The sequence below is a fragment of the Petaurus breviceps genome, unplaced genomic scaffold, assembly GCF_028583685.1.
Source record: "Petaurus breviceps papuanus isolate PSGF00001 unplaced genomic scaffold, PetGlider_PUasm1.0 189, whole genome shotgun sequence".
Lineage (NCBI taxonomy): Eukaryota > Metazoa > Chordata > Mammalia > Diprotodontia > Petauridae > Petaurus > Petaurus breviceps.
The window spans coordinates 28427494-28449921 of NW_027185809.1; the positions used below are offsets into that span (position 1 = coordinate 28427494).

The following is a 22428-nucleotide window of genomic DNA, read 5'->3' on the forward strand; positions in this document are numbered from 1 at the left end:
CTTCCTTCCTTCCTTCCTTCCTTCCTTCCTTCCTTCCTTCCTTCCTTTCTTCCGTTTTTCCTTCCTTCCTTTCTTCCTTCTTTCCTCCTTCCTTTTTTCCTTCCTTCTTTCCTTCTTTCTTCCTTCCTCCCCTCCTTTCCTTCTATTCCCTCTGTCCACATAGGGAATCATACTTTTATCTGCAGGTGCTCTGCCCAAAGAAATACAAATTTTGATCGCTGAAACCTAGCAAGATATCTTGGGGTTTATGGGCTAGATTTTTTTATGGACTATGCCTTAAACCCAAATCACTCTGGCTTTCATTTAATTGGCCAACAACAGGTCCCAGCCCAAACCTCACTTGGTCACTGTTTGGATTCTGATAGCCCAGAGTGAGTGTAAATTGTTTCTGTTTTGGCCAGAAACCCCAAGGATCTTTCCCTCCCAGACTGATTTTATTTTTGTTTTCTGACTAGGTCACCATTCTTTGCCTCATTTCTAACCTAGCCTCAATCACTGAAAGGGCATTGACTCAAATAAACTGAGACCTGGAAAAGACCTTAGTTCAAAAAGGCCAAAGGCTCCTCCTGCATTTGTGGCCATCTCTAGTCATCCTGATCTGTATCTCACCACTGGACCCAGATGGCTCTGGAGGAAAGAGCGGAAGCTGGTGACTCTGCACAGCCCTCCCTCACTTAAGGCATGACATCTCCTTCCTGATGTCCTGGTCCTCTTTGAGAATGGTGGACAAACAATAACAATAAATTACTTGAGTCAGCATTTGAACCCAGATCTTTTGATTCTTGATCCACGTTTTCTATATTTCAGAAGGCTTTCTTCTTCAGGGCCATTGTACTTAGGGTCCCATTATCATGAGCTGTGATTCCTATCCCACTGCCATCAAAACCAGAAGTTCAAATTATGTTCAAGTTTGCTGTTTTAATATGTAAGAAAACTATTCTTAGTTATATTTATTTCCCAGACCACCAACCACAGGGACCTTATCATTTTTCAGGAGCCACAAGAAAAACATTATCCCTTCAAGATATATGATAAAAGCAATTTCTAAGGAGTGATGGTTTGGAAGGAAGGGGACAAGGAACGTAGGGAGGCAGTCAATATTTTGTTTGGCACCTAGGATTTAAACTTGAGTCCACTGATATAGGAGGTAGTAAATTCCTTTTGGTATACTTAAATTATTTATGGTAAGGCTGGTCTTTGAAGTTATTCTAATTACCAGCATCATTCCTTTTAACTAGAACTGAGCAAGAACCAAATAAAATTATACCTTCCCCATCCTACCCCATTATCCAAGAAAGAGATAAAGATACTACAACTTTGTAGGTTGACCATTAAATGGCACAGAGGATAGAGCATTAGAATCAGTAAAATCTGAGTTCAAATCTGGACTCAAATACTTAATAGTTGTCTGACCCTGGGCAAGTCACCTAACCTTTACTTACTTGCCTCAGTTTACTCAACTATAAAAATGAGGATAATAATAGCACTTACCTCACAGGTCTTATTGTGAGGATCAAATAAAATATTAGTATAATGAAGAGAATGAGAGAATTGTTTTTTTGCTTTTTGGAGGGGGAAAGCAGGGCAATTGGGGTTAAGTGACTTGCCCAACATCACACAGCTAGTAAGTGTTAAGTGTCTGAGGCTGGATTTGAACTCAGGTCCTCCTTAATCCAGGGCCAGTGCTCTGTTCACTACACCATCTAGCCACCCTGGGAAATACTTTTTTAAAAGAGACACAAAAATGAGATTTTAAAAAACTAATGAAAAGGACTAAGGGGAAGAGAGAAAGGGGAATCTGCTTGACTAATTAAGAGGACTAAAGAGGGAAGGGAATAATTTTGTGACTGTGGAAAAGCAGGAGAAAAAAAGGAACTAATAACCAAAACCCCAAAGGGAATAAGATAACAAATAAGAAATGAGGATCAAGGGTGAGGGGAAGAGAGCCAATGGAAACAGGGTCACTTTAAGAAAAGATTTAAGTAACTGAAGAACATAACACTGTGTTTACAGAAGAAAGGGGGAAAATCTTAACTTGAAAAAAACCTCAATATTAGGGAAAGATGGAGGAAAATAGAAAACTAACTCTTATAACTTTAAATGTTATTGGATTAAACAATCCAATAAATGAAAAAGATTGATGCATGAATAAGTGAAATTGAATGAATTGATGGATGAAATTAATGAATTGAAGAATGAAAAAAAAATTAGATAAGAGTACAAAACCTGATAATCTCTTGCTTATGAGATATTTCTAAAGCACTTAGCAAGGTGATTGGCATATAATAAGCATTTAATAAATGCTTATTCCTAACCTCCCTTTGTCAACCCAGTCTATGTCACTTCCTACTTGTAAATGGTAGAGCTGAAAGGGACCTCAGAGATCATCCAGCCTAATTCCATCATTTGATAGGCTAAGAAGATATAGTCCATAAAAGGTTAAATGACTTGCCCAAGATTATATAGCTGAATTAGTGGCAAGGTTTATCCTTTTTCTTTTAGATGCTGTTGTTGTTCAGTCATGTTCAACTTTCCATGACCCCATTTTTGGGTGCTCTTGGCGAAGACACTGGAGTAGTTTGTCATTTCCTTCTCCAGCTCATTTTACAGATGAGGAAACTGAGGCAAAGGGGGTAAGTGACTTGCCCAGGATCACACAGTTAGTAAATATCTAAGACCGGATTTGTACTCAGGAAGATCAATTTTCCTCACTCCAAGCCCAGAGTTCTATATGCTGCCCTTTTTCTTTTGGATATTATCCTCCAAAACAGGCAGTATGCACGGTGGATAGAATTCTAGACTTGGAGTCAGTAACACTTGAATTTAAATTCTGCCTTTGACATTTAGTAGTTGTGTGACCATGGACAAATGCCATGGACAAAATTTTTTCTGGGTCTCAATTTCCTTATGGGTAATACAAAGATAATAATGAATGCCACATGAAAGAATATACACAAAGTAATGTGTAAACTTTAAGGTGCTATCTAAATATCACTCACTAGCAATATTAATATCAGCTATTAGTAGTAATACCAGCAGTAACTTCTCTCTCTGCCTGAGTAGAGTAGGTAATCTTGGGCAAATCAATTCAGCTGTGTGGAACTCAATTTCCTCACTTGTTAAATAATGGTGCTGAACTAGAAGTCAAATGTCTCTCCCAACTCTAACATTCTTTGAGTCTACTATAAATTATTCTTACTAAGGTGAAATCTTCAGGTACTTCCATACGACATCACTGCCTTCTGCAATTCTGTGATTTTTACCACCCCACCCATCCCAGCCTCAGAAGTCATAGACAAAAGTTTTCTATACAAAAGTTTTCTATGATAGAAATAACTGCAGATTAGCAACTACAGAACAACAGGACTCCCCTGGGGATTTAAATGGTTGTGACAAATTCGGAAAACTCAGTGCTCATTGCTCCCCATTGCATTCCCAAGATAGAACAGGAAATTTGTGTGCTTTGTCTAATTATGTGGATAAAAAAAAAACACATCTAGCCCAATGACAAGCTATTATTGAGAAGTTCAGAAACTGCAAACATTTGGCTGAGAAGAAAAAGGCCTTCAAAATCATTTGTAGTACTCTTTGAAGCTGATCTCAAGAAACTCTGTGAATCAGCTGAATGACAGGAGCTCACGGCTCATCAATGTCACCTGAGCCCCAATGCTACTGAAGTAATGTCAGAGCCATAAGAACAGGGAATGACAAAATAGAAGTGTGACAAGAGAACATAGCCGGAAAAAGAGTATGCCCATTAGCAATACGGGCATGAGAGACTCAGTTCACCTCTATAGAAATCTATTCAACATAGATAAGCACACAGGTGTGTTCTATAATTTTAACTGTCTATGACCTATTTCCAGGGATACTGCCATGCAAAGTATCAATGTATCTCCTGATAGGATGAGATCATATCTGTTTTTCCAAATATAACCAACCACCTGAAAGAGTTACATACTGACCTACAGTGGAAGAAAAATAGAAGTCAGAAGTCTCAGAAGTCATTGCACCTCCTGCCGCAAATTCGCAAATAAACACAAAGAGTCCATTTAAAGCTGTGTTGGAAAGGACTCAGACATGGGTTCTAATATAGGTTTTGCCGCCCACCAACTCTGTGACCTTGGGAAAGTCCCTTAATCTCTTTGGGCTTCATCTGTCTAGTGAGGGATGTGGATCAGACAATTCTTAAATTCCTTCAGGAAAAACTAAAAAAAAAATCTTATTTCTAGAAACGATTCCTCCCTCTTACCTTTAACAAGCCAGAGACTTATATAAGCTCATTGTGAGCAGCCTGATTCAATGCTCAATTACATTTCTAGGCCTGCACTATTGTCATCATTGCTTTGGGAATTGGTGTTTCTTGAAAGTTTCACAGTTCAAAGCTGAGTATAAGCCAGGAGGGTTTAAAACTGCATAGTCCCCAGTTCAGCTTTACCTTGGTAGCTATAGATAGCCCCAGAGAACCTAAAAGCACAACCTATAATACCCTATCTTGTTCACCCTTCTCTTAACTCCAACTATAAGCCTACTTCATCCAATCCCAATCATAGTTCTGTGAGTCTAACTTCAAATTTGGTCATGGGGGTGGGGGAAATAAGAAGAACCATCTACTCAAACATTTCCTCATGTTATTCAAGCTGCCCTGGCCTCTAAATTTTCCAAACAGCTTCCACTCAAATTTTCCAAGCAAACTATGTGACAATATTTCTGCCTCAGCCCCATGTGCCAAAATGGCCACTAAGAGACATAAATGCTTATTGACTGACAAGATTTTCGTGTTTCATGCACTCCAACTGCAAAGCTGGTGGTAGGAGCTATTAGGAAGTAAGGGGTAGGTTCCAGAAGGAGAAAATCATGGTGGGATAATTGGACCCAAAATACAAAACAAATACAAGCTAGACATACCTTTTGAATGAGGACTGCTAATCTGTTCTTTCTTGGGACAGCCAATCAGAGAGGTGACTTCTCTTCTCTGTCGCCCGGGAGAGTTGAGCAAGTATTGCTTTGGTTAATTTCGGGATGTGCTATTGGAAACACAAAACAAGGTGCCTGGCCGGCACTACATACATACATATACATATATATACATATATATACACATATATATGTATATATATATGGAGAAGAAAGAAGAAATACGGACGGCCTGACAATCCAAGGGGTATTTATGTACATTTTCTAAAATGGGATGGGAAATGTACAAGTGAGGTATTTTTCCTTTTCATTTCTTCTAGGATTGATGTCCTCTGGCTGTTTCATCAATGTTGAGTTCCAAATATTCCACTTCTATTCCATTCCTGCCCTTGGACATTGCTCTTCACCCAGGGGAGAGGTGAGAAGAAGAAAACAATTTTTTTTAAGCCAGCAGCATTGCCTGAGGAGGAGCTGAAGAGGAGGCGATTGCTTTTGGATGGATACTGAGGTGCTGGAGGTGGATGCATGGAAACCTGTCCTGTCCTGTCACTTCTCCAGAGCTACTGTGGTTTCCAAGCTGGCAGGGGTTGTCAAGGAGGAAGGGGAAAGGGAAGGAAGGTAAGGGAGAGAGGGGAGAGGTGTGACTGTCGGATGGGTGAGGATCCACGAACACAGAATGGAACACCAAGTCAAAAATTTCACATCACAGAAGTCATCCTAACTAAGTTTCCTTGGGACAATTCTCCTTCCAGTGCCTTTTTCTCCCTAGATAGGGCAGTATTAGGTTGATTTATTTTTTTTAAGAATCTATTTCTAATAATAACTAGATTATGTACGTAACAATTTTCAAAACCTTATTTCTGTTGGTACTTTGTCTGCAACCTCTCTGTTAGTGCTCTCATCATTTTGCCAATAAATGTGAAAAATGAAAAAACTGACTCCACTTGAGTTTTTTAATGGTTTAGGGGAAATGTACACCCGCATCTATCTGTCCCCAAAAGATAACTCACATGATTTCTGGTTTCTAGAGGGAAAAAAAAACCTTTAAATCAAAGTTCTCTCTGAGGGGAGCCTCAGAGTCATCTCTTGGGTTTTTAGAATTTTTAAATAGTTTGTGCTTTTGGTGTGAGAACTTGTGGTGGGAGAAGGGTAGGGGGCAAAGGTAAGGGGATGTGAGAATATGGAGGATGTGAGGAAAAGTCAGGGAAGGTATTGGGGTGGGGAAGGGGGAGGAAACTAAAGTTCTATTTTTTTTTTTAATGGGAAGAGAACAACAACCAAAGTACAAAGGGCTACCGCCCACAGCTGACAGTTTGTTGAGTGGATTTAGCAGCCGCCTTTTTTATCTGCTGTGGGAGAGCCCCTGCCACTGTAGCGTTCCCCTCGGCTGGAGCGAGGCTCTTCCAAATCGTCCTCATCAAAGCCATGGAAAGTTGACGTGTCACTTTCAGATGTGGAACCGAACAAGTCTTCCGTACTTCGTGCTGTGGCCGCCGCCTCCTTCTCCTTCCTGCCTTCTCCTCCCAAATGAGCTGACATGTATGATGAATATATCAGCACATGGGTTAAGCAACAGACAGCATTATTCATATTAATATCATATTGTTACAAGGTTATTCTTACCACTGTTAGACAATGCATCATTTTGAGCCTCAAAGGGATTGAATGTATACCACCTTGTTGAGTGTTATTGTGCAATGGGACAATAGGAGCATTTTAGAGGCAGGGAATTTGTTTTGTTGCTTGGTTTTTTAATGAGAAAAGATCCCTGTACCACAGTACAAGTATCAAAAGCTTCTGGCAGTGAAAGGGTCAGTGATGTGCTTTCTCCACTCTTATTCACACCCCGGCCAAGAGAATGTTTTCCCCTGACGGCTTATAGGCCTGTACAACTTAAAGGCTGTTTGGCTCTTTGCACAATGACTGTCCTTCAGTTTGGCAGCCAGTTTCACAAATTTATTGCTGTCAGATAGCCCATTAGAGGCATTTAATCCTCTCCCAGTTTATTTTTATTTTCATCCATTTCTCACTTCATCCTTTCCACCCCTGTCTACACTCACACTCCCACATCACGTAATTCATTTCTACCTGCCTCCCCACCAAAAACAAAAACCAAAACCTCATTATAAAGTCTAATGAGTGATCAGATAATACAGATTTGCACTCTCCTGTTTATGATTGGAAAAAAAGACCAAGACCCTCTAACCAGGGCACACACACATTTCAGCCACTTAAAATGCCCTTAGTCAAGTTTTGATACTCTCAAGAGTTCAAAGCAGTATTAAGTCCAGCTGAAGGTGGCACATCAGGTGAGAAAGAGTAGGGACTAAAAGTGAAGAAATTTAATCATTGTATAAAGTGCTAAAATCTACAGAATTGCAGCTGACACTTCTCCACATTCATATTGGGCCCCAGGAGTGCCTCTAGCCATTATAATCCCAGCCACTGAAGTTGCCAGTTTCAAGCATCTCAGTCCCTAAGGGATAGTAGAAGTAGAATGAAAGGTGGGAAAGGATAAATAGCTCCTCTTGGTTCCTATCTCTTTCCTCAAGAGACACTAGAAAGGCTATCCAGGAATATCGTCCAACCTGCCTTCCCAAGCTTGGAAAAAAAAAAGGAGCCATAAGCCAATCCCAAAGCAAACAGCTATTTGACAGATATTTGAGATAGACATTGGTTGAATGATCCATCCCAATACATCCCAGTTCGGTATGATAAAAGTATGGGGAGCAGAAGATAATCACCTAAGTTTCTTAAGATAAGGAAGCAAATTTGGGGTGGATAACTGAGAAGTTTCAAGTGGAGAGTCACTTACTCACTCCTGTTTCCACCATTACTCAATTTCTTGAGGGGAAAAGAATGTGGAAAACTCCTGAAGACTACACTGGTTTCCCCTCTCCCAGTTCTACCTGAGATGGAAGTCTTTGCTTGCTGTGGTAGAAGATCACTACATATTAGATATATTTCTGGGGATGGGGTGTGTGGGTTTTTAATATGTTCACATACATATACACACATAAAAATACATGTACATTATATGTAGAGAGAAATATGTGTGTTATTGGGGTTTTTTTAAACTCTTTGTTGATCAGAGTCCAGCAATTACACAGGTTCTGTCTCCCCAGGCTGTCAGAGTTAGAAATCCAACACAAAAACAATTGCAGGCTGTGTCTGGAAAGTAACTGAACAGATTACTTCCAGAAGAAATTTGTTAGAGCTACATACAAGTGAACCACTCTGTCATTGGGTCTGCTAATTTAATACTGAGGTCATGGGGATTAGAAACTGGAATCCTTTGTCAACATCTCCCTTGCCAGCTCTACTAGGTCAATGTCTGTATCACCCTTGACACCCCAAAACAAAAGGTGCAGGCTAATGACTATAGTAGACAAAACAAGAGAAGAAATAAGGAGTGAGAGCAATCCAAGAAGTGAGAAGCTGCCCCACGAGGGCTGGGAGAAGAAAAGGAAGGTTGAGGAGACCATCCCTCACTGCTGTGCTCAGAGTTAGCTGAAACATTCTGAAGTGTTTTTTCGTTTCTGGTCAGAAACAGTTGGAGTCACTTAGGTGAGATTGAAATCTCTTGTCACCTTTTACCTTCGCTGCTTGGACTTATTCTGCTTTGCTCCAGAGGGAAGAATTAGGACAAATGAGTGGAAGTTATAGGGTTACCTTTCAGCTCAATGTAAGGAAACACTTCCTAAGAGAGCTATTTTTCAAATGGAATGGGTTACCATGTAAGGTAATGAGTTCCCACTTACTGGGATGTTGTCAAGGAGATTATCACCAGTTGAGATTGGACATCAAAACCTTTAAGGTCCCTTCCAACTCTGAAATTCTGGGAGTCTATTTATAGCAATACAACACAATTATGTAAGATAACCTGTCCTGATCAACTCTGGCAAACTATAGAAAATGACTTTAGTAGGATCAAAAAGCAAAATAAAGCAAAACAACTTGAGAAAAACCATAAAGACCTAAATTTATTTTGAGAAATAAAGGACAAGACCAAATGGAGCGTTTCTTTAAGTCCTTGAAAATAGTAACTATGAAAAAAAGTTACTAAGACCACTTAGCAGCATCTAGGACCTGACAGCCCCCGCCTCTTAACCTCCACTCTGCTGTGTTTTCTTCCGTCTGATCTATATGAGAAAATGCATGGAATGCATGGCCAATGGAAGTGTTGTGCATGCAGCCACTAAGAAGCCCAAGGGTCACTACTGTCCAAACTGATGGCAATTTGAAGACATGATAAGTCTTCCAGTATCATTCTTGGATACTTTCTCCCACTGACTCCTTTCCCCCTCATGCCCACCCCAACCATTTCAATTAAACCAACAACTCGGCATATTGAGATGTACTGTCACCTGATAATGGAACACAAGGAGGCCATATTTCAGTGTATCCTCATTCCAACTTATTGTCTTTCACAACATCAATGACAACAAGAACAAGAGCAACAACAACACACACACACACACACCAAAGAAATCTGCATGTGGAAAGGCCAAAAATATTTCAGTAACTGCTTCCCACCCTTTAGATTTTTTTTTAAATTAGGTCACAAAATTCTAAGAAGACCTGAAAAAAATGTCAGAATCACCACCATTATTGCTATCCTATATAATTCCCCCTCCTGCATCTTACCCTACATAGCTGAAGAGTGAAAAACAAGATTGTTCCTGGGTGCCTGGGTAAGAAGGTTCCCAAGGGCAGGGGAGGGGTCACACTTACCAGAGCGTCCACAGTCTGCGCAGGACACTAGTTCCTCTGGTCGGCCACTTTTTTTGTTCATGCTTGAACCTCCCAAGCAGAAGTCACAGTAATTATTGGGAATGACAGTCCCATCTGGTCCTTTCTGGGCTGTGGAAGAGATACCAAGTCCCAATTTTAAGTGGAAATGATATACACTGTCTTCTTCTTCCCCCCTACCCCACACCATAGAAAATGATGTAGGGGTATTTTAGGAAAATATGGTGATTTGAGTTAGGCTTCCTTTATCCTTTTAGTTCCATGGTTTTAATTCCTTTCTAACTTCTTTTGTTGTTTTCTTTTTCTGACATATCTACTATATAGTAGGGATTATTTTTATTTGAGAGGTTGTTTAGTCCCATCTAACTATTCCCCTCCGGATTTGTCCACCAGGAAATTCTTCATCCTGCAAGATCACTTCAGCCTTGGAACTCACACTTCATCAGTACCCTCTGTCCCTGGAACCCCCTCCCTCCCTCTGATTGTAGGATGGAGAGTGGAAAACTCCTCTCAGAATCTCTATTTAAGGAGAATGTCTAGGTCAGCCATCTCTTCATTTGCCACCAGGTTTCACTCTTCTAGACTTCTGAATCATGCCCCACCCCCTCCAGCCAGGTACCTTCTTCCCTAACCCATTGCTTTCAGCTTCCTTTCATGTGTTGTAAGCTCCTTGAGGGCAGTATCATTTATATGTACTTAAGCTGAGGTGGAAAGGGGTTTTGATGTATAGAGAGATGAGTAATTATTCTTGAGAAGACATAATTTCTCCAATTTATTTAATATTATATTTTCACATCCCTCCTATAAACTTTTTATATATAAGAATTATCTGGCTTTTGTCTTTATATCCCCCATGCCTTGTAAATAGTTGGTGCTTAATTAATGTTTTTCAAACTAAATTGAAATAAATAAGAAATCATTATTAAAATCTAGTTTCCAGTATATTTATATATATGTATAATTGAAACAAATCACAAAATTGTTGATTATTCTCCAACAAAAAAGGGACAACATATGTGAACTATTTTTAAAAAGAAATCTATCAATAATCATATGAATAAATATGCCCTCTTATTAATCATTTTTTAAAAAATTAATTAAAACTATTCAAAAATTTCACCTCATATCCAAAATGGCCAATATGATTTAAAAAAAAGAAGAAACAGTCAATATGGGTGAGGCTGAAAGAAGTCAGGTACACTAACACCCTTTAACAAAACTATGAACTTAACCCAATCATTCTGAAAAAAATTTTAATTATATGTGAAAATTACTAAATTATTCATACCTACTGACTCTGTGATACCACTACTGAGTATGTACTGTAAGAAAGTCAAAGGCAAAGAGAAACCTGTTTTATGTATCAAAATATTCAAAGCAATACTTTTGTGCTAGCAAAAACTAGAAACAAAATAAGTGTCTAATTATTGAATAGATGGACAATTGTGGCATATTAATGTAAATGGACAGATGTGGTTGCTTTTTTGGGTGATCTTTCTTAAGAATTTTTCTTTTTTCACAAGAGTATGGAAGGAGAAGGGAATATGACTGATATAAAAAATAGATATCAATAACATTTTTTAAAAGAAATTAGGATTTAACGTCTAGTGCTTCATATTAAATTAGGGTCAAGATCCAGGTCCTAAGTCAAGAAAGTTTGTCACTTTGGGCATTGCCCGAATAAACTTGGGCATTTGGGAGCAATTTTCCTAAATTCATCTCTGTTCTCTTCTGAGTCGAGCCTCCTCTTCTCCATGTAACACCTTCCCCCCTTCAGATCTTTGCTGTAGAATTCACTAATGCATTTATCCTGGGAAGTTGTATGTTATAGCAATTGGATGAGGCGGGGGGGAGTGTTTCCCCTTCCCAAAATGAAAATTCTGTGAGGGTGGGGACTAAGTTTTATCAATTAATCAATAACCACTTAATATTTTAACTAAATTTTGTATCTCCCACTCTGTCCCCTTCCCCACCTGGCAAAGTGTTCTATACACAAAAGGCATTTAAGGAATGAACTGATGAATTAATAATACTAACAATTAGCATTTATGTAACATTTTAAGGTTTGAAAAGTGCTTTATGTATGTTAACCCATTTTTTAGTTAATTAATGGTAACCCTTTTAATGGGTCTCAGGGGATGACTGGTTATTCTCTGCCTTATTACAACTAGAATGTTCCTATCCATCCTGACTGTACAGATTAAAGCCTCTATTTAAAAATTTGGTTTTTGTGTTTGATATTTTGTCTTTGTTTTGTTTCTTTGTTTCTTTGTTTGTTGAGATTCAAGGACTCTTCCACAATAGCTGAAGTGGTCCTGCTGGGAAATATTTGAAATTGTTCTTCTCCATGGGACATGGAAGAATTTCCCCAGTTACCTAATCATAAAAGCAGTTCTATCCTTTCCTCCCCACCCCTTCCCTTCCTGAATTATCCAGCACCAAAAAGTGATAATGCTGACATAAGTGGCTTTCATGACATAATAATATGTATGGATATAATGACTAAAGTTTTTATATGGTTTATGGGGAAATAATGATGAAATGTGATATAGTGGATAGGGTGCTGGCCCTGAAGTTAAGTAGCCCTGGGGTTCACATCCTACAAATCACTTAACCTTCCTGAGCCCTAGACAAGACTCTAAAACTATAAATTACAGATGGACTATGATTAGATGGAGAGGTTCCCCAGACAGATGAAATCTGTATACCCGTACATACATATGTGTATATGTATGTATGTATGTATTTATTTATATGTATATAAAATATATATACTTAAGTGTTCTATGCTAATATGTTGGTTTATATATACATTTATCATATTATTGTGCTTAGGAAAGAAATACTTTTGGAACAGGCATCATTTTGCTGAGCAAAAGTAAAGGCTGCCAATCCATACATGACTCTGAATTTGTCAAATCTAAGCAAAAGTAGTTTACTTCTGAAAGGAATCTAAGGAACAGTGAAGATCCAAGAGTAAAATTAAAATGCCCTCCATGGAGGACATTCACATGAACTTAATATGGCAATATGTCAACATAGAATCATGGAACAAATTGTGGAGTCATGAGGATTTTTTTATAGAAAAGAAGAATCTAGGGGCGGCCAGGTGGCTCAGCAAGTAAGAGCACCAGCCCCAGTGTTGGGATGACCTGGGGATCGAATCCGGGCTCAGATACTTAGCACCACACCCAGAAATAACTGGCCGTGTAACCTTGAGCAAGTTACTTAACCCCAATTGCTTAAAAAAAAAAAAAAAAGAAGAAGAGTTTACAATGGGAATTCAGGATTAGGAGATCACCACCAGAAATTACAGAAGAGTTATTCTTAAGAAGCATAGATTTATTGTTCAATGCAGTTCATGCAAGAAAAAGGAACTGGATCACATCACTAAAGGTTGTATAAATTTAGCATCTACCACAGCTATCTGGCAAAACAAGATCTAGTGGCCAGAATTATACATCAGAAACTTACTATCTTTTACAAACTGAGAGATGACTAATACTCATACTACAAATACAGATTTCAAAATTATCCTTGAGAATTCAGCAAATATACTGTACTGGAACCAGAGAATTGTCATAGGCAAGACATTGATCTATTAAACTTTTAATTAAAATGTTTCCATTTATGTCAATATACTAAATGTGTATAAGGTCCAAGCTATGTGGAATGAAAAGCTTTCAAAACTTAAGAGACCAAATGGAAGAAATCAAATCTATATAGAAATAGGATGGAGTATTTATCATTTCTGTCATTGTCTGCTATTATATTTGTCTTAAAAATTCTTTCAATGAATATACAGAAGATAAGCTTACAATCCAATAGTTTTATTCAATTACAAAAGGCAGTTATTTTATCCACCTGTATAACAGTCCAAAAAAATCAAATATAAATTAAGTATAAAATTGAAATTTAATAAATTTAATTTTAAACAGTAATAATAGAATATCCTTCTCATACTCCTTTTCCAACTTTAAACTAATCAGCGGTTCCATGTTTGGTTCTAATTCTTACTTCTCAGGTTCCTCAGGAGACAAGTAGATGATATGGTAGCCCTATCTCTTTGAGGACTTGACACATTATACTGTGATCCACAGAGTCAAAGAAGCAGAAGCAGATGTTTTTCTGGAATTCCCTTTCTTTCTCCATAATCCAGCAAATGTTGGCAACTGGTTCTTTAGTTTCTCTGCCTCTTCAAAAGCCAGCCTACTCTTCTGGTAATTCTGGGTTCACATATTGCTGAAGGGTAGTTTCCGGAATCTTAACCATAATTTTGCTGGTGTGTGAAATGAACAAAATTGTTTGGTAACTGGAATATTCTTTGGCATTGCTCTTCCTGGCTCTATATCAGTAACGCTTTCTTTCTTTCCTCAGCTATGTCGTCAGAAAGCCAATACATAGTGCCAAAGCTAGAGTTTAGTTTTATTGTTGCTGTTGTTGTTGTTGAGAATATAGGTGTGTGAATGGATAGATACATAGACAGATATATAATGAAGGAAGAAATATAAGACATATGAATAAAGAATAATGACCTTGAATCCTTATTTTTTCTCTTGTTCTGGCTCAAATTCTTTTGCATACCAAGCCTGAAGTCATGTTAGAAATTTCTAACCTTTGGTCATAGTTGTCTAAAAAAAAATAACGGTGTCTTATCCCAGTCATAGAACTTCAAAAAATACTCAATTTTAGTCTAGAGGTACATAGCTTAGTTTTTCTTAGCTCAGTGTGGTGACTCAAGCTCTAGATATGTCTATAAAAGCTATCAGCCAGTCTTTATCAGGGAGAGGCTTTACAATCACATTTTATCAGAAAGGAGTTGAGAGGACCTATAAGTGATAATAAAACAATGGATTCCAGAAGTTGAAAATAGGGAATGATGCCCAACTGTAACCATAAGACCAGTCAAAAGACACACTCAGAACAGAAAGATAATAGTCAGTGAACAGAAGCAAAAATATGACAGTCACTTCGGACTCATAACACAATATTATTTAAGATGGAGCATGTCAAGAGAAAGAAACACAATGACATGACCAAAAGACACTGATGTCCCTGCAATATGATAGTTGTGAATTGTCCCTCCCTGTTTCTTCCATAGCCATACTTGTTCTCTATAAAAGTGCTACCATACATGATGTCTGCACATTCTCACTAAGAGTAAAGAATTATTTGTAAGAAAGTATGCCCCAGATCTATGAAGGGAGGTATGGTCTATTCCTCTATTTCTTACCATGCTATTTAATTAAATGTCTTGTCTTTGAATGAATTGTGTCCTCTGACTGACTAATAAAAACAAGTGCATTGGTTGGAGCTCAAGAACTTTGGTTTTTGGTGGATTAGAAACATACAAGGTACCCTGAGCACAGAGTTAGCTTTTCTTCTACACGTGCAAGATAGTGGGAGGCAGAGGGTAGGAGAGGATGCCTCAGGTGCTTAACTCATAAATGTGACCACTTAGTGACATGCTTGAATTTTTCTTTTGTTCTTAGATCTCTTACAGTTCTGGCATTTTGCACGTGTGTGGGTAATCAGTGCTCTATGACAGTGCATGTGAATGTGCTATCATCAGTATGTGCCTGGATTAATTAATTCAGTTTATTAGAGCGGGTAGTAATGAAGACAAAGTTACAGGTTCAAGCCCTGTGTTAGTGAATTGGCTTCACAGAGACAAACAACAATAAGCACCGCCACCCTTAGTCACTCTGCTACACACTAATCCTCTATGTGTAGTTACCTGCCTAGCAAATGTATGTCTTTAGTCACAAGAGTACTGGGAAAGTTAGTATGAATGAATCAGTGCAAGCCACCATAAACTGAGAAAATTGCCCAAAACATTTATCCTCATAGGGGATTGTTTCAATACAGGAAATACATACATACATATACACATATATATAGACTGTCATTCTTAAATACTTTAAAAATGATTATTATTGCTCACTGTCAAATAGTGTCTTAAAAAAAACTTTCTTCTTGTCTATTCCTTCAAACTGATATATTATCATGGACCCAAATTCCCTAAAGAACTGAGAGAGAGGAGGGGCCAGGATGAAAATTCTCTGTTAACACAAAAAGGGAAAGATTTGACCTAGGAAAGGATTGTAGGTGTTAGGAGTACACCTCTTACCACCAGCATGAAGATCCAAAGACTGGAGAGATAGCAAACTAAAGAATACTAATGACTGTTACTGATGCTCTAGTATGTTATCATGATTGAACATGTAATAATAAAACACTTTAAAGTTTGCAAAGTTCTTTATGTTTATTATCTCATTTGAGTCTCACAACAATTCAATAAAGTAAGTATGACAGATATTGTTTCCCCCATAAAACAGATAAAGGAACAAATGCTCAGAAAAAGGCAATGATTTATACATGGTCACACAGCTAGCAAAGTATCAATAACAGAATTTGAATCCAGGTTTCCTTTAGTTCAAATCTGACACTTAGACTCCTATACAATGCTGCTACTCACCATAATCCCACTCCAAATCCAATCCCAAAGCCGCTGTGGGAATTAAAAATATCTTAATTGGGGGAAGCTAGGTGACACCATGAATAGAGCATCAGCCCTGGAATCAGGAGGACCTGAGTTCAAATTTGGCCTCAGACACTTGACACACTTACTAGCTGTGTGACCTTGGGCAAGTCACATAACCCCAATTGTCCTGCCTCCCCCATCCAAAAAGACCAAAAAAATCTTAGTTGAACCAAAAATAGTATACTTTTATTAACTGCTTAATGTGCAAACTGGGCATACTTTTTATAGGGCACCTAGTTAGTGAAATGGATACTGTACAGGACTTATAGTCACAAAAACTTGAATTTAAATCTAGCCTTAAACACTTAATAGAAAGTCACTTACCCTCACTCTGCCTCAGTTTTATCATCTGTAAAAATAAATGGGGATAATAGCACTTACCTCCCAGGGTTGTTGTGAGGATAAAGCAAAACAGTATTTATAAAGGTCTCCACAAACCTTAAAGCACCATATTAATGCTATTTTTTTTTTAGAAATATGACTTGACTCCAAGTCTTCCAAATAATAGAAAATCGCCTATAAGAAGCTGGAGACCTGTGTAAGACCAACACAAACAACTGAGTATTCCATATCTTTCCTCATGTTTCAACATCAAAACCTAACCTTGTGGTTCTTTTCCATTAAAAGACCTTAAGAGTGGGGGCAGCCAGGTGGCGCAGTGAGTAAGAGCAGCAGCCCCAGAGTCGGGACACCCGGAATTGGTTCCGGCCTCAGATATTCGTCACCCACACAAAAATAACTGGCTGTGTAACCTTGAGCAAGTTATTTAAGCCCCATTGCTTTAAAAAATAAAAAGACCTTAAGAGAGAAAAAAAATTTTAAAGCCAAAACCCTGTCTAAATCTGGCTCTCAAAATCCGGTCTGCCTCTTCTGCTTTGTGTTTCTTTTGCCTGATCATAAGTGACCAATTATCAGTCAATCCTGAAATGAATGAGTTCAGGCTTAGAAGTGGTCTTGTGGACTTAAAGACCCAAAATTCATTGGTCTATCAGGTGGGGCTGACTGGTAACAGGGGAAATTTCTGCATCACAAACGAGGAAAAAGCCAAGACCTAACATGGCTAAACAGTAAGACTTTGAGGTTGACAGTGCAGAGACAAGGTGAATTGTAACAACACCAATTCAGTAGTTCCCAGCACTGTTTTATGTTCTGATGAAATTTAAGTACCAACTTTCCTAAGGAGCATAACTATAGTAATAAGTTATTGAATCCTATTTTTAGTCTTTTTGTCAGTGCAAACTTATTAGTGACTTGTTTTTAGCATTTCCTTTGTAGGTACGAAGTGAATACCCATCCCATTTCTAGTTTAGACTATACATTGAATACATTTCTACTCGTTCTTTTTAGGGGAGTCATTAGGCATGATTAAATTCTAAGCTTTAAGCAGATAGTCATGGGGTGGTGGGGTGGGGTGCAAAGATACGGAAGTGCTTTGCCATTTCCTTTTCCAGTCAATTAAGGCAAATAGAAGTTAAGTGACTTGCCCAGGGTCACATAGCTAATAAATGTCTGAAACCAGATTTAAACTCAGGTCTTCCTGACTCCAGGCCCAACCCTCTATCCACTGAGCCATCTAGCTGAATCTAAGACATTTCAGCATATGGAATTACTTGGCAAATAATTTCCAGAAAAAAATTAGACACACAAAATTTGATTCCATATTAAGGCTAACAGAAGTTAAGTGACTTTCTGACACAATAACTCTATGTTTATTAATTGGTGATTTTAGGAATTCCCCACCTAAAATTGCTGCCTACAACAATGCAATCATCTATTAAGGAATTAATAACTAAAGCTCTGATGATTCTTTTTCAAAGAATTCAGAGATATCCAAGAGCTAGAATCAAAATTTTTGTAAGTTAATTTCATGCCATAGGTAAAATGGCATATTGTGAGCCTGCTTCTTTTTAGAGGAAATTGAATATTAACTCATAGCACACAAGGACAGGGAGGTCTGGAGAATGAGAAAAAGGGGCCTGACCCCTTTCATTAGAAGCTAGTCTCCCTTGGGACTGAATGAAATCCAGGCCATGTACATAGGTCCAGAGCAGAGGGGTCCTTTCCTGGAAAGGGAGTAAGTGCAGTCCCCTTTAGCCCTTTGTGCCCAGTAGAGGATTTATTATTTTGCTCAAAAACACTTAAATTTCTAGCATGCAAATGACAAAATCTTGGCCTTAAATACAGCTATTTTGTGTGGGACAGAAGCAGTCTTGTCTTGTTATCGCAATTAAGGACATTTCTTTGTGGAACACGCTGAAAAATTATTCTATACTCCCTGTTCGTAACAGAGGATAAACTTCTCTCAGTTTATTATGAGGTCAGCATAAGTCATCAATGTTTCTATCTGTTTACAATACACTACAGTCTGGAACTATTTGTCATTATTCACTGACTATCTATAATCAGGGTCCCACTAAGTACTAAATCTGTAAAAAGAAACAGATATATGAGCAGAAACACCATCCAGACAGCAAATGATAAACGGATTCACCCATGATAATATGATTCCCTCTGGCCTTCGCTTCCTTGGTGTCTTCGCTTTGCCTCCAGGAATAGAAAAACTTACCTGAGCTAGGCAGAAGACAAAAGCTTCTGGAATCACATTATAGAGGGCTAATCCATTTATCAGTTGCTATTTGAATTGTTTAACCAGTTTCTAAGTCATTGATTTTCATCTTCATGGAGGCAGACAATTCTCTGTAAGAATAAGAGTAAGGGTTTGCTATTTGAACTTCACAGGAAAACAGACTCCAAAGAGTTGGTCAAGGACCATTGACTTTGGGTTCATTTTCCTCTTCTTTATCATGCAGTGGTAAGACTTTTAGTTACTGTTATTCAGCCATGTCCAAATCTTCATGGCCTCGTGTTTGTTTGTTTGTTTGTTTCTTGGCAAAGATACTGAAGTGGTTCGCCATTTCCTTTGCCAATGAATTAAGGCAAATAGAAGTTGAGTGACTTGCCCAGGGTCACATAGCTAATAAATGTCTGAAACCAGATTTAAACTCAAGTCTTTCTGACTCCAGGCCCAACCCTCTATCCACTGAGCCATCTAGATGAATCTAAGACATTTTAGCATATGGAATTACTTGGCAAATAATTTCCAGAAAAAAATTAGACACACAAAATTTTATTCCATGTTCTCCAATGAATTAAGGCTAACAGAAATTAAGTGATTTGCCCAGGGTCACACAGATAGTAAGTGTCCAAGGCCCGATTTGAAGTCGAGAAGATGAGTCTTTCTGACTATCTACTGTGCCACTTAGTGGCACACATACACACACATGCACATAATATATATTATGTGTGTGTGCCACTAAGTGTATATACACACACACACATAGATAGCATAGCTCCTGCTGGAAATCAACTGGATTTAATCAATTTGTTAGGAAGACTATATAGTAATATCATTATTGTTTTTATTGTCATCATCATCAACTGACATTTATCTAGCACTTAGTATTTACAAAGCACATTATCTCAATTGATCCTCACTACAATCCTGCAAAGGGCATTGAGGTAGCACAGCGGATGGAGCAATTCAAATCCAGCCTCAGATACTTACCAGCTGTGTGACCCTGGGCAAGTCACTTAACCTTGTTTGCCTCAGTTTCCCTATCTGTAAAATGGACTGGAGGAGAAAATGGCACACCACCCCAATACCTCTGCCAAGAAAACCCCAAATGGGGTCACAGAGAGTAGGACATGACTGAAACAACTCAACATCAACAACAATCCTATGAGGCAGGTAATATTATTATGATCATTTTATAGAGAAAGTATACTGAGGCTGAGAGAGGTTACATGACTTGCCCAGGATCTCAGGCAGAAATCAAAATCAAGTCTTCCTAAGTCCAAGGCCAGCTCTCTATCCACTGTACCACATGATAGCTCTATGTTTATTAATTGGTGATTTTAGGAATTCTCCACCTAAAATCGCTGCCTAGAATCTATTCTACACTGTCTTCTTTAGTAACCTACGCTCCGATGATTCTTTTCCAATTCAGAGATTTCCAGGAGTTAGAATAAAAATTTTTGTAAGTTAATTTCACACCATAGGTAAATTGGTATATTGTGAGCCTGCTTCTTTCAGAGGAAATTGAATCCTAACTCATAGTACACAAGGAGGGAGGGGCAAGGACTGAAATAGTATCTAAATGGCAGCATACACCATGCTAGTTTTGGTATTTATGTTGTTGATTGATGTTCATGAGCTGTGATCATGTAGAAGATACAAGGTAATTGTTGATAAAAGAAAAAATAAGTCTTGAGAGTTTGGAAATTCACCCAGGAAGAGAACCCTAAGGTACTTACATTTTCATTATTATTATCATTCTTAATCTCTTTGTTATTATTTTAGAAAAAGACAACAGAAACCAGAAAAATATAACACTCACAAGAAATACAAGCAGACCCAACTAGCAAAAAGAAAGAAGGAAAAAGTCCCAAACAGATTCATGTCATACACATCTTATTTTAGTTTGTATATTATTTCCCCCATTAGATTAATAGTTTCTTGAGTACAAGTATCCACTCTAATTCATATTTCTATTTCCTCTCTGTCCCCAGCACAGAGACTTGCATGTAGGAAGTACACAGTGTATCTGGCTTATCATTTTGAAAATTATATTGGTTTTTACTCTCTCAAAACAAGCATTGTAAAATACCATTGCAGAAGTGAATTACAAGTATGTTCTAGAGACCTCTGGGTTCCAATAGTCAATCACCAGGCAAAATATTCTGATTCTCTCTCTCCAAACTGGGCACTGTCAGGCCTGTGCCATTCAAAAATAGTGGGAGGGAGACCATGCTGCTTAAGCCCCTGTGGGTCCTGCCTCATGTTTCCAGAGCAAGAGTCTAAAAGGCAGACTCCCAGCCTATGGAAACAGACTCAAAGATTGGATTCTTCCTTTGCATGTATACAAATACCAACATGCATCATAAGCAACCAGCAGAAGCCAGGACCTCCCACCAGCCCCCCATACCCTAAAACTATTCCCTGGCTGGCTATGTGTCTGACATCAAACTACAGCTTTGGTTCAAAGATTGTCTTTCACCTGGCATGCTTATTTAGGGTCTGTGGCCCTTGGAGGCAGCTGCTGGTACCTAGAGGAGACGTGCCTCCATTCGTCCCTCTCATTTGTTCCTCCCGCTGCTGACAGTTCTCATCCCTCCACAGATCTGACATGTTTCTATGGCAACCAGAATCCTGGGCTCTGGCTGCCTCTGGTCTTGCCACCTGTTATTACTTCATCTCTCAAGTGTAAAGAATTCTAGCCTGCCGCCACTTTGCTGTGCAAAGCACATCTTGGGAGGACAGGAAACAACAAAAGGAAAAGAGGAAAATGAAGGGAAGGAACCATCTTCCCAAAGGACAGTGAATCCCTCAGCAAGACTATATAAGCCACTATATGATGAACCCACCGGGGCTCAGGGTGAATACGGTTCCTCAGAGTCAGTGAGACAGAGCCAGCTGGAGACCATACCCAACTCCTGCGATCTCCTACCCAGCATTTAATGAGGGAAGTGGGAGGGTTAGAAGGGGAAAGGGAGGTGTGGGCAGGCAGCTGCAGACATCAGTGCAGGACAGATACGGAGCAAAGCAGAGAGAGGGTTAAAAGCGGTACAATAAAGACTGTGGGGACAGCTGAATCAGAGGGCAAGTTGAGCATCAAACCTGGGATAAATGGCCTTGATTCTTATGCTCTGGAGCTTCCTGGTCTTTATATGTTTACTCATATAAATTATCCCTAGGCTTAATGCCTCTTTAGCAACTTACAAAAAGAATAAACTCAATAATTCCTAAGAATAAAAATGTTGGGCTTCCATTCAGGAATATAAGCTGGGACCCTGGTCTTCAAAAGGAAGGCATGGACACTGGCCAGGAACACAGATGAAGAGAATATGTATCACTCACATCTCCTTTATTGATATCAGATTACTTGAGGATAAGAACCTTGTCTTTCACGTGTTCTATTCTGTTGTTATATAACACAACACATTTTGGGTACTAAAACAAGAATTGATCACAATGACTAAAGGGTCAGAAAATGATCTCTTTATAAGATGGTTAAAGGCCCTGTGATTAGAGAGTCCAAGCAAGTATCAGAATTGTGGCCCTGGACAAACAGTCTGCAAAACTGAACCAGACTGAAATGTAACTGGGAAACGTTTAGCAAAATAAATAAAAATAAAATTCAAAATGGATAATGTTA

The 22428-nt window shown here is 38.6% G+C and overlaps 1 protein-coding gene across 2 annotated transcripts in view; it reads right to left on the reverse strand.

The window, feature by feature from the left end:
- DPF3 (double PHD fingers 3) overlaps positions 1 to 22428 on the reverse strand; it is a 429392-nt gene that overhangs the window by 63160 nt on the left and 343804 nt on the right. Inside the window, exons 8-9 of one of the 2 annotated variants that reach the window (XM_069092091.1) lie at positions 9652 to 9780; positions 5244 to 6449 (exon numbers count right to left, since the gene is read on the reverse strand). In XM_069092091.1, coding sequence (XP_068948192.1) covers positions 6244 to 6449; positions 9652 to 9780 — 335 coding nt within the window. In that variant the 3' untranslated portion in view covers positions 5244 to 6243. Of the gene's footprint in view, positions 1 to 5243; positions 6450 to 9651; positions 9781 to 22428 lie in introns of those variants that run through there. The other variant, XM_069092092.1, reaches the window with a different exon arrangement.